Genomic DNA, 12,477 nt, shown 5'->3' with positions numbered 1-12,477 from the left:
CCTGTCCTGTGAATGTTGAAGAGGGCGAGTCTAAGTATTAGTGGTTGCAAAGTTGAAGATTTATCTTTCAACAGGTTGATTTGGAATGGCAAATGTGAAGAATTCGTCGAAGTAGTAATCAGTATTGTGGGGCAAATTAGTCAGCCTTGTATACAGTGGAGTAGCAGTTTTGGAAAGCAAAGTCATAGATAAATTACACGACTCATGGTTTTACTAATGCATATTGACAAGACGAATCAACTGTAGCATGTCAGGGGAAGAAAAGCAGTCAAAGAAAGAATGGTGTATTAAAGGAAGACAGAGAAAGGTGTTAATTTGGCAAATCAAGGACAAATTCCCTCCTTTGGACAACCTTCCTCATCTGGAGAAGACCCTCTTTGCCCTTGGAAGAATTTAATTTGGTCAAGGAAAAATATATTTTTGATGTAAAAACACACAATGACACAAAAGTACAGGTCAGCCAAAAGACAAAATTTGGTCTCCAAGGAGGCATATAAATACAAGACAAGTCGACCTCATTTGGCATCACATCAGCTCATCCATTCTTCTTCTCTCTCCTTCTTGGATTGGTTCATACATCTAAAATTGTAGGTCTCTCCCTCACACGTGCGAAGGGTTTGGAGGCAAATTTGAAATTTTGTGTTGACTTCTGTTTGGGATAGTTTGACCAGTTCATTGACCATCTTTTACTCGTTACTTTAACTTGGTTTGACTGGTTTTGTATCTGTCACAAAAATCGAGGAATTCTAGGCAATTTGACTTCTATTGACCACAAACTTTGATTGCATATTTGGGCGGCAGACTTTCCCTCTCTGTCGATCAACTTTGACCAAGTTGTTTGGAGTTGTTATCATTGATCTTTGACCAACTTGGATGGCTGCATCGTATGTATTTTGACCAAGAATTTTGGAGGGTTGTTGACCGTTGACTTAAGGACTGGTTAGGGCATCATTTGTTGTTGTTGGCTGCCATTGATTTTGACTTGGGACAGATTTGACTATTGGCTCATCATTTGGATATTAGTTGGTTGATTTTGTTATATAGTCAAAGGATTGGCTTTGACACTTGATTGATAAATTGGATTATTGTATCTCTTTGCTGAACATTTTACGACAATCTAATCAGAAGAAGAATTTGAAAGGGTTTTCCCCCTTGTGGGGTTTTTCCCTAGTCTTTGACCAAAATTGGTGTCTCTTGACTTGCTCTATATTGTCTCCTACCGTAATTGCATTTATTGCTCTATCTACAATTGTTATTTATCATTGGAAGATTAATTGATTGCTAATTGAAGAAAAGAATTGGGCTAAAATGATTGTAACAACATAGAACAATGGAAAATTAACATAGTATCAAAGCTAAGGGGAAGACAAGCCAAAGGAGACAAGAGACAAGAGCAATCATCTTTGGAAGAAGCTGAAGGAGCCTATTTGACTTGGTCAAGATGTCTACCTCTTACTTCAAGGATTCTAAGAAGCTGGGTGACTCATCAAACTTTGTTGCTTGGAAGATCAAGTTGGAAGTGATATTGGATGAAAATGATGTCTTAGAATATGTGGAAGGAAAAGTTCTTGTACCTCTGGAAAATGCTCCAGCTGATACGAAATCCAAGTACAAGAAAGGTAAGCTCAAATCCAAGAAAATTCTCATTGAGAGTTTGCAAGACCATTTATTTGTTTTTATTGGAAGCTTGAAGAAGTCTAAGGAAATTTATGATAAGTTGGTTGGGATGTATGAGGTCAACAACTTGAATCATATCCTCTCCTTGAAGAATCAACTCAAGGAATTGAAGATGAAGAAGGGGGAATTTGTGCAATCCTATGTCATGAGGGTATCCCAACTAAGGGATCAATTGCAAAAATAATGGTGAGCATTTATCTAATAGAGAGTCGGTGATGGTCACACTTCAAGGTCTTCCTCCTATTTGGGAAACCTTCATTACTAATATAAGCAACAATAACGTACTCCAATGATATTGGTTGGCTACACTCTTGCGCCACAAGAGTGGCACAAGAATGTAGCCAAATTCTCTTCATCATGTTGATTCCAATGATAGATGGTATGCCTCATAATGTTGAAACTGTAACTAGGTTTTGTCTTCATCATTTTCATTATACTTGTATCAATATGTATTTTATATAAAAACAAAAGAAGAAAATTTATTATTATTTTCTAGCATGTTCTTCATGCTTTGTTTTGGTCAAAAGAAAATGTAAAAGGGCACGTTTTTCGTGACCCTTGTAAAAGAAGCAAAAAGTTGAATTTTTAAAAGTGTCATTTGTCCCTCCAAATTGTCAAGTCGGCTCTGCTCTTAGAGGCATCTTTTCGGATGACGAAACAACCATATATTGGCACATATCCTCCACCATTTGGAAACCAATTCAGTGATCATGATTGGAAGAGTAACTCAGGTCTGTGGCTTGGGAATTTGAGGCACATTCTTCTAAAATAAAGCGAGCCTCCAATTGCATCTTCTGTATTTGATAATGCTAGTTTTCTAAGGCACCTTTCTCTATGACATGTGAGTTATTTGATGGACCAAATCTCTATGACATGTGAGCTATTTGATGGACCAAATATCTATGACATGAGAGCTATTTGATGAACTAGATCTCTATGACATACGAGTTATTTGATGTACCATACCCCTGTGATATACGAGCTAATTAGGGAACCAGAATTTTGTGATATGTGAGCTATTTAAGGGACCAGTCTTCTATGGTATGTGAGCTATTTGAGGCACCAATCTTCTGTTACTCATGGACTATCTTGTGGAAAAATTCATGTTGAGATTTGGTGGAGGGTTGACATGGCAATTAGATCTTCTAGTCAGTTTAGATGTGACTTGGATTTCTCCTGTTGACGAAGAAGCCTAATGTTGTCATCCCACTCAACGGATGGGGGAGGCATGGTCGTCCCACCTTCCATTTGGCACACATTGTGAAAATTCCTAGACTCGAAGGAACCCCTAGTGCAGCAAATCTGAATCTACTTCACCTACTTGATTTTAAATTACATTCATCAAGTTATTCTTTTGAATACTGAAGCAAATTACTTATGCAGCCTACACTAATTAAATATCTGATCTCGTGAAATAGAAAACAGAGCAAAGAACAAGATACATAGGACACACTTATTTTTGCACACAATAGTCCCCGGAAAAACCCAATGCGGGAAAACCGGTGCAGCAGTTCTGAGGGTTTATTATTATGCAGGAGAAATATCTAAATACAAATCTAGGATGCTCATCTAGCAATCCTTTACAGAGAAAAACTGGCGGAAAATCTGAGTGAGTTTTACCTCACTTCACCCGGTAGAATTTCAGCTGATCCACACAACATTGGCTAACCCTGGCTATTTCTACGCTGGCTGTGCGTCACCTTCTCTGCCCTCTGCGTCAACTCTCTAGGTTGTTCCAACAATTGCCACAGTTCTGCCAGTTCCCAGCTATTCCGGCAGTTCCCACAGTTCTAGCAGTTCCCTACTATTCCGGCAATTCTGGATTTTGCGTGACAGGCAGCTTTTCTGATTTGCACTGGCCCTTTTGGCTTTGCATCAGGACTGCATGGGCCCAGACTGGCCCAGCGCCAATTCTCCTGGCTACTTTGCTACCTCTCTACAAGCTCTCTCTACCCCTCTGACAGTATTCTTCGGAAAGTCGTTCTTCCAGATTCTCACTGCCCCTCAGCTGCAAGATCTCCCCAATCGATTTTCCTCCTGAGAACTTCTCACCTCAGAAAATCGATTTCCTCAATCTCTCTGTGTGTATTTCCAAATGAACCCCAAGCCTCCATTTTATACTTTTCCTGTTGAGTCTTCAACGGCTAAGATTAAAACATGACTTGATCCGCCTTCTAGATCATTCTCACCCATATTTTGATTAATACCCATTAATATTTTAATTTCCCTAAGTTTAGACTTAGGAACTCCATTAAAAATATTAATTATTTTAATAAAATACAATCCGGGTGGAATTTCACGAAACGGTTTATGGGTTCTGTAGAACTCATGTACCTTAGCCTCTCCACCAATTTTCAAGGCTAGATCACTTCCGATTCTACCAAAAACTAAAACACATCCCTTACAATGATAACCCACGTCAACTCACAGCAAGTGAACTCATTATTTTGTCAAGCAGGCAAGGAAAATTTTAGGGGCTAATATTCGCCCATGGGTTAATTTTCTATACTTTTTCCAAAAAAAAGAATCGCTAATTTACATTTTTTTGTAAAAATGATTCACCCAAATTTTATAGAATGAAATTATTTTACCCTAAAAATCACCAAAAAATTAGATATAGACTATACAAAAATATTATAAATTTGAATTTTTTTACAAAGATATCTCCAAATATTTTATAGATTTCATATTATAGACTAGTGGGATTCGCCAAGGTTTCTAAACTTTAAGATAAATTTCCATCCTTAAACTTTTCCCTGCAAGTAGGTATGTCGAAGGCTCTAAAAACGGGGCAAAGTCACACTACTTATGGAAAATTTGTTGGTTATGCCATTCTTGCTCTAAGCACGAAAAACATTACTGCCTTATTGCTCACCTTCCTACCTTTCGCTGTTGTTTCTATTTTTCATTGGGTGGCAGGTCCAGGTCCCCCTAACCTGGCCTCTCCCATGGACTCCACTCCCTCTTCTGTCATTGTTCTTTTGCTGATGCTGAAAGCCAATCCTTCTGCTTCACTATACCAGGGTGATAGGCACAGGATTGCTATCATGTTATCGAGGTGATAGACTCCAATGTTTCTAGTAGAATTTGTAGTTGGAATGAGGATGCTTTCCACACTCCTATCTTGTTTCCTTGCACCTGGGCTCAAGTAGTCGTCTTCTCAATTTCATTTTCCACTAGGTGTTTCCTGTGTTGGTTTCTCTGTTTGGCTTTTTTGGAGGATTATGCTAGCTTCTCTGTGTTGTCTCTGCTGGATTCTCTGTTCGGCTAGTGTCTGCGGGCTCTATCTACCTAGGTTGTTCTTTCCCTTGCCTCCCTCACTTTCAATTCTCCCCAGTCTCCCTTTCACTCCCCTACGTCGAATCACCTTGAGCTATCCGTCCTCGTGGCTCTTTTGTATCCTAGTTCCATCCTACTTCTCATGATTGCTCAGCTAGCTCTTTCTCTTCCTGGGCGGCGGTCTTGGGCCATCTATTGCTTCTGCTTTATTACCTTCATAGCCACAATACCTTGCCAGCAAGCACATTGCCATAGGGGAGCCTCCAACAAATCCAGAGGCAGTGCTCGTGGAAGAAAATGGGCTCATCTTGCTGCCCATCTTTTCCATACTCTTACGCCTAATCATATTCAGCTAGAACTTGATCACGCTTCCTTAGAGGCAATGGCTGATCAAGATGAATTTTTGGATGCTGAAATTCTAGATTCTGTAGCAGAATGGATCCCTGACCCCAAGGACACCGGGGGGAGACAAAGTTTATACCTCTGCACCATAGAGCTGTAGTGGCATATAAAATCTCTCTTAGGCCAGGTTCTTTTGGAATGAAATGATGCCAAAAGAGAGCTCTCACTCCTGCTAGATGATCTTCAAGCAGAGCGTCACAATATGTCCCATAAGCATCGTGATATGGCACTTCAGTTGGCACCTATCAAGGCTCTGCTCTCTAAAGGCAAAGGTCCAAATTCTCCACGCACTCCAGCAGCACCTATTGATGTTTCCACATTTCCATGACTCTCTGTTTTGACATTACTCTTTGGTTTTACATATGTTTTCTGTTTATCTAATCCATCAGCAACCTGGCTGCAATGTTGTAAACTATGCTTATCTGATAAACTCTAGGAACACTGATGTTAGCAGCATGCATAGGAAACAGTTTGAACGCTGTACTTCTCATGTCCTGTTTTGGACTAAAGCACTACTTTTTCGTCGTTGGTCTGGTTTCCCCAATGGCAGACCACGGCGGTAAAGTAACAGATATGGATGTATATGGTGTAATTTCTGATTGATCACTAGAATTTGAAGCTTACAAAAAAAAATACAATCACATCCAAAAGATAGATATATGCATCGGAGCATCCTAAGGTCAGTCATGCCAGTGTAATGATAGGCTATCAAACACCAATCTTTCTAATAGTTCTGAGAGTTTATCAAATAATCTGTCTCTTATATAATGAACAAATAACAGATCACTTATATAAAGAACTCATACAGTTGTTGATATTGTACAATATCTTTTTACCCTTGAAAACATTGCCATAAATCTCATGATTTGATTTCTCAAATTCTAATTTGTTAGTCTCATATATACAAGAAACCTGTAAGATAACATGATCATTAACATTGACCTCTAGAAATTAACTCATTGACCATTGCAAAATGTTAAGGATTTTTTGCCCAAGGACTTATATCAATTAGTAGGGAATAGAGACCTATAATAGTTTCTGGCATAATCTAATTACAGCTACCCTTCACTTCTCTTAATCAGAGAATGTACAACAATTTTTATTAGCATTGCCATTATCCATGTAATGAAAAAACATAGGTAAGTGGCACAAAGATACATACAGAAGAATTTGAGTACATGTACGAGATGACTCTACATATGGCCCCTTCGATAAGTAGAACTCAATCTAAATGCAACAAATGCACGGTTTTAAAGATGGTCTCAGTATGAAGATTTAATCTTGTCAGATCAGGTTGTAAAGATTCAGTTGTTTTAAGCTCTTATATTATGATGAAAAAAACAACTGCAACATAAAACTAGAAAAAAGACAAGAATTGATGAAAACCATACCACTCGAAAAGGCGTTCCTGGAATACATAGCCATTCCGGGATGCCAGTGAGTTTTGCAGCACTAGGACGAGTTTTGATCCTAGCTCTTTTCCTGCCAGAGATCATAGTAGTTCTGTCTTCCCGTTGTTGTGTCTCAACATGGCAACCAACTTGTCTCACTGCAACACCTGAAGGGCTGTTGAAAAACTCGGTAATCAGTTTGTTCCCTGATTCTCTGAGCTGGGATTTATCATCCATATTTGCTACTGCTTTAGGAATGTTTGTATTGGCCTCTGTTGAATTACTGTTTCCTTTTCTTAGTTCATGCAGTGCATGCAAAATCTTCCTCCTTGGACCAAGAGCAGTAATACCTAGAAAATTAAGGTCCTGTCATATTAAATAAATTATGTAAGGCAACCTTGTCAACAAAAAAGGTAGTCTCTTCTAACTAGCACAGCGAAGAATTATGATGACTTAAATTGCCTTATCTAGATTCTAAACTACATGTGTGTCTTTACATAAATTTCTTTATCTAGACCACATGCATGTCTTTACATGCTTTCCATGTTGATATCCTTTGTATGTTAAGATACCAAGTATGAAAAAGTACCAACTTAATAAGGGGCCACAAGTTTTAGGAACACAAGTGATAGTGAAATGTTACAAATGAAATGAGAGATAAACTGTAGGAAAAGGAACAGCCCTGAATCTGGAAAACAACAAAGTACCTCTTCTGTTAGCCATTGAAGAGAGTCCCAATCAATCTCCTCCTTGATGAAAACTTCAGCATACCTAGAAAGGCCTAAAGCCTCTAGCCATTCAAGCACAGGAGTGACATCAACAACAGCCTCAGAGGCTTTTTCCTTCGGAGAATCTTCTTTGCTAACTACCTGCATGATTTGCTCAATAGTTAGAGGCCCCAAACATGGATATAGTACTAAATTTTGGATATAGTAATAAATTTAGACTTTAGAGGTTTAGGTTTCTATTATAAAGGAACAGATATGCCACCTGGTATTTACAGCTTTCTGAGAACAAATCTGAAAATTTGACGAGAGATGCATTTCATTAAATTTTTATTCAAAGAGTAAGATTAAACCACCATTTAGATTCATTTTCAGCTATCATGGTGAAGCAGCAAAATAAGAAGCTTCAGAAGTTGAAGAACAGGACAGTTCTATGTCTAAAGACTCAAGAGGACAGAAATCAAAAAGCCAGACTCTATAAATTTGTCTTTTTGAACATGTCAAAATGGTTACAAAGATAAAATACAACTTGTCTCTACAAGGTCAAAGAAACGCAAAATTAATGGTTAGGTGCTAACTAAGCCACTTATTATGCTATTTCGGCAATTTCAGTTCAAAATAATCAGCGTTCAAGTAAAACTTGGGATAGACTTTCAGCCTGCCAGAGAATTTCCACATGCTAATTGCATAATCAGAAATGTTACTTTAGCAAGCAAGCAAGCAATATTAAATATATATAAGATGCAAGACTGAAGATCTGAAGATTTAATGTAAAAAGGACTAAGTATAGATGACTGTGACATAGATGAAAACCACTTAAGATACTTTTTGAATTAAGGTAATTTATCAGCCAGGCTCACTCAGTCTTTTGAATAATGAGTTAGTGGGTTCTTCTCAGAGAAGAAGGCAAAGGATAGAGTCTAGACCCCTATCTCCGATTCATTATTCCAGTGCATTTTATGAGGAGGCCAGGTTATGAAGGGAACAGAGGCAGGGGCATCCTTATCAATCTCTGCCTTGTTAGCATCCAATTTATAACATTTATCAGTGGGGACAGATGCAAGGGAAGGGTTTATAATTGCTGACAATGGATGGCTTGTTAGGTAGATGATAGATTCCGGCTGGGATCCAGTGCCTGAGCTAGAGGTAGAAGATGCTGTTGATGGGTGGCACTCCTCGATTAAGCCTGAAATCGAGGTTAAGATTGACCGTTCAGGAGTCAGGACTAGGTTCAAACTAGGAGAACAAACATGTGTCACCTGAATTGTCAGGACATACTATTTCATTGCAGGCCAAGGGAGCCTCCATCTAGCATCTTTTATCCATTCAGTCTGATTCTGGTTCTGCTCAACATCCAAATTTGCATGCTGAAGACTCTCCATATTAACGAGCTCTGTCTTATGAGTTTCGTTATGTCACAGTCCTTTCTGGTTGAAGTTAATATTTCACTAGAAAAAGCATGGTACTTTGGATGGTTTGTAATGATTTTATGCTCATGGGTGTCCCACAATGTCTGCTTTTTTTAAATTTTCAAAATTTTGGAAGCCACCCTACGGCATAAGGCTGGCATAGCACCTATAAATTCCCACTCAATTCTTGCAAACACCTTTTCAAAATCAAGCAAAGATATACCCATATTTTGGACTAAATTTTTAGCCTAATATTTTACTTCCCATGCTGGAATGAGACTTTTCAAGCTTTATAGCAGCCCAATTAAACCTATTTGAGTAATTCTTTGGTCTTAATTTTTAAAGCAAGAGTTTTAGCTATAATTGTACGATAGATTCGGCAAGGAGACTAATCTCCAATCCTTTATCAAATGTTAATCTTCAAACTCAGGGATCAAATTGATAAGATCTCTATTAACTTCTAGTACCAGAGTAACTCCTTTGATTGCTTCATGACAACGATTCAACGGTTCAACAGATTATCAAGGATTAAGTTCTATTTGAATTCTATCTAGAGCAGGAGATTTACGTCTTCTCATGTTTTTATTACCCTTTTAAATATTTCCAACATAAGAGGTGCACCTAAAGTGGTCCGCATGTCTTTAGAGAGCGTCCTTGATTCTACATGTATACATCCGCTTCTACCTTCAATTTTGCAAGCAATAAACTAATTGAGCTTTCCTTAAACTCTTACCCCATCCATACCAGACTGTAAAGACATACACTTGAATGTGCCTCTTGATTGATATTTGAACTCTTGCCAATTGGATGGAAGGCATCAGCTATCTGTCCAGTTTTAAGGACTAGACGTAAGAGTTTAATAACCCATGTATTCCACTATCTGACTGATTGCGGAGCAATGTCATTTATTAGTATATGAAGTGTGTATTCAGAAAACTTAAAAGACATCATGTAGATCATAAAATTCAATCCCAGGTTTGAATAGTATAACCCCAAAAGGTATGGAGCCAAATACTCAGAAAGACAAACATGTGACCTTGATGTATCAAAAGTCCTTGTGTGCGGCTTCTCCAGCCAAAAACATAATGCATTCGAAGCTACATAGTAACTAACTCTACAGCCTTCGGACAAGAGTAATGTAATTTAGCCAATTCAGCGTTAGTTCATTGGGAGGTTAACGAGTTTTAACTTTTAGGTAATCCACAAGGATTCCATTCTTGGTGTGGTTTGCCCCACCCATATGGCCCGCATGAATTTCAAAGTGATGAAATCAGATACAAGTCCCAGACAATTTTGGCGGAATAGATATCCTTAGACCTGGCACTAAGACAAATGAAGTTCAATATTTGAGATGTAACCTCTTGAGATATATGTATTGAAGCAATTCCAAAGAAAAAAATTGCAATTGATGCTCTACGAACCCTAAATTAAATTTACATGCAGAATAACTGATAAATCGGACAGCATTTGAATGCATCCCCTGGAGTGGAGAATAGAGTTACCGTGTGCAATTCATCCTTGTCGAGGCAATCATTTGTATGTGCTTCGCGTTCTTGGTCATTCAAATGAGTGATTCCCATTCCACAGACAGGGCAATGCACTAACACCTGTCTCTGATCCAACAAATATACACCGTCCACACCATTATTTGATATCCCACAGGGGGTGCTGACCTGAACCAAATTTTGCCGAGGACCAAAATCATACTTAGGGATTTCGCACGAGGTGTCAGCCAGACCCAAATCATTATCAAAGATATTACATGGACTACTGGCCAGTACAGTATTTTTTTGATAACCAAGGTCTCGGTGAAGAATTCCACAAGGCCCGCCAGTCCGACCTGAATCATCAGATGAACTTCTACAAGAAGCGCAGTCCTTATCTAAATAATTTTCATGGCGTAAGTCATCAGCTGAACTTCTAAAAGGAGTACTGTCCTGCGCCAAATCATTTTTAGGAATTATGCATGCAGTACTGGTCTGACCTAAATCATTTGTAGGGATTACACATGGACTACTGACCTGATCCAAATCATTTTCATGGCAGGAATCATTGTCGTTGGGTCTGGACGGACTGCTACCCTGGTGACATAGATCATTTTCAGGGATTCCATATAGACTACTGGCTTGAGTCATCAGACTCATGATGTCCTCTTCCTCTCCTTCACTGCGGCACCCCTCGACCTCTATATTTTCAATACCATTATCATCCAAAAGTTGGCCTGCTTCCTGTGTTCTTTCAGCACTATGGCAGGAACCATTGCCATTGAGTCTGGAAGGACTGTTACCCTGATTAAATAGATCATTTTCAGGGATTCCATATAGACTACTGGCTTGAGTCATCAGACTCATAATGTCCTCTTCCTCTCCTTCACTGCAGCACCCCTCGACCTCTATATTTTCAAAACCATTATCATCCAAGACTTGGCCTGCTTCCTGTGTTCTTTCAGCAGTACAGCATAGCTGCATCAGAACATTCAGCTGAGTCCCCGGTTCAAAACTCAGAGATTCCAGGCCTTCCTCAACTAAATCATTCATCTGAATCCCTGGTTCAAAACTCAGAGACTTCAGGCCTTCTTCAACTAAACCACTCAAGTGGGCCCCCGGTTCAACAATTGGAGAATCCATATCCTTTTCAGGTTCAACAATTGGAGAATCCATATCCTTTTCAGCTAAGGGCAATAGTGTGTCCATTTCTAGCCCATGGTCTCTTCCTCTGCAGAGCAACCTGCTTTCAATTGACATTCCTTTGCCAGCATCTTTCCTTATGAATTCCCTGTTATCATTATGTATACCATTCTTACGCGGAGAAGGCATATTGATCATTGTGTTCTCCTTGGATTTATTTGTTTTGAAAGATATATTGGTAATGTCTTTAACAGGGTGAGCCTCTTTTGCATCCCCCTTGCCTTCTGTGACCTTCTGTTTGCCTTTCCTCCTGGTATGTTGAGGGTTATTCAAGGATTTCCGAGGATTTGAATTGGGTCTGCTGTGTGGCTTCACTATTTTGGTCATTTTGGGCTTTTTGTATGCTTTGAGGATGACGTCTTGATTTATTGAAAAGTTGGGGATAGGGCACTGAAAATCGTCGTCCTCGGGTGCCATGGCCAGAGCCACAGCAATGGCTAAATCAGAGTCCTGTTGCTCCTGCTTTTGTGAATAACCCATCTGCTCGTGCTGTGTGCTTGGCAAGTTCCTCCTCTTCATTGACGGGCCTGAACGGCGGTCCTTCGTTTGATTCAAAAATGAACGCGGCGGGCCTATTTTATGTAATCGAATTTGAAATGCGACGGATAAGAGCCATTTTTTCAAAAACAACTTGGTCACATAACGAGGTCAGCTCCTAGGTGTTTAAAGTTCAGGGCCTTGTAAGTGATTTATAAGTAATTTGGATTGGGAGTGAAGGAGATTAGCGTAGTTAGAAATTTGTCTTATCATATTCAAAGTTTAATATGGATATCGAGATTTTATTCGTCAAGTTTTCAAAGTAATACTTGGAGAGGTCAACGTGTCTACTTTATTTATGATTATACAACTCTTTTTTCTCTTATGTTATTTCAAGGTTAGTCTCTTATAGCATGACTCTCAAGAGAGT

General features: G+C 39.0%; 1 protein-coding gene across 2 annotated transcripts in view; it reads right to left on the bottom strand.

Moving 5' to 3' along the window:
- Nucleotides 1-12,203, bottom strand: part of LOC149176684 (sterile alpha motif (SAM) domain-containing protein) — a 142,181-nt gene extending 129,978 nt beyond the window's left edge. The window contains exons 1-3 of one of the 2 annotated variants that reach the window (XR_016258073.1): nt 10,386-12,203; nt 7,457-7,618; nt 6,750-7,115 (exon numbers count right to left, since the gene is read on the bottom strand). Coding sequence is in view for 1 of the 2 variants with exons in the window: in XM_089419950.1 (XP_089276076.1) it covers nt 6,750-7,115; nt 7,457-7,618; nt 10,386-12,089 (2,232 nt within the window). In the remaining variant the exon portion in view is untranslated. The remainder of the gene's footprint in view (nt 1-6,749; nt 7,116-7,456; nt 7,619-10,385) is intronic. The other variant, XM_089419950.1, reaches the window with a different exon arrangement.
- Between the last annotated feature and the right edge of the window lie 274 nt (nt 12,204-12,477).

Source organism: Pinus tabuliformis, chromosome 4_1, assembly GCF_031772625.1.
Source record: "Pinus tabuliformis cultivar Carrire ecotype Pingquan chromosome 4_1, CPIR1, whole genome shotgun sequence".
NCBI classification, from domain to species: Eukaryota; Viridiplantae; Streptophyta; class Pinopsida; order Pinales; family Pinaceae; genus Pinus; species Pinus tabuliformis.
This window is presented reverse-complemented; position numbering and strand designations above follow the sequence as displayed.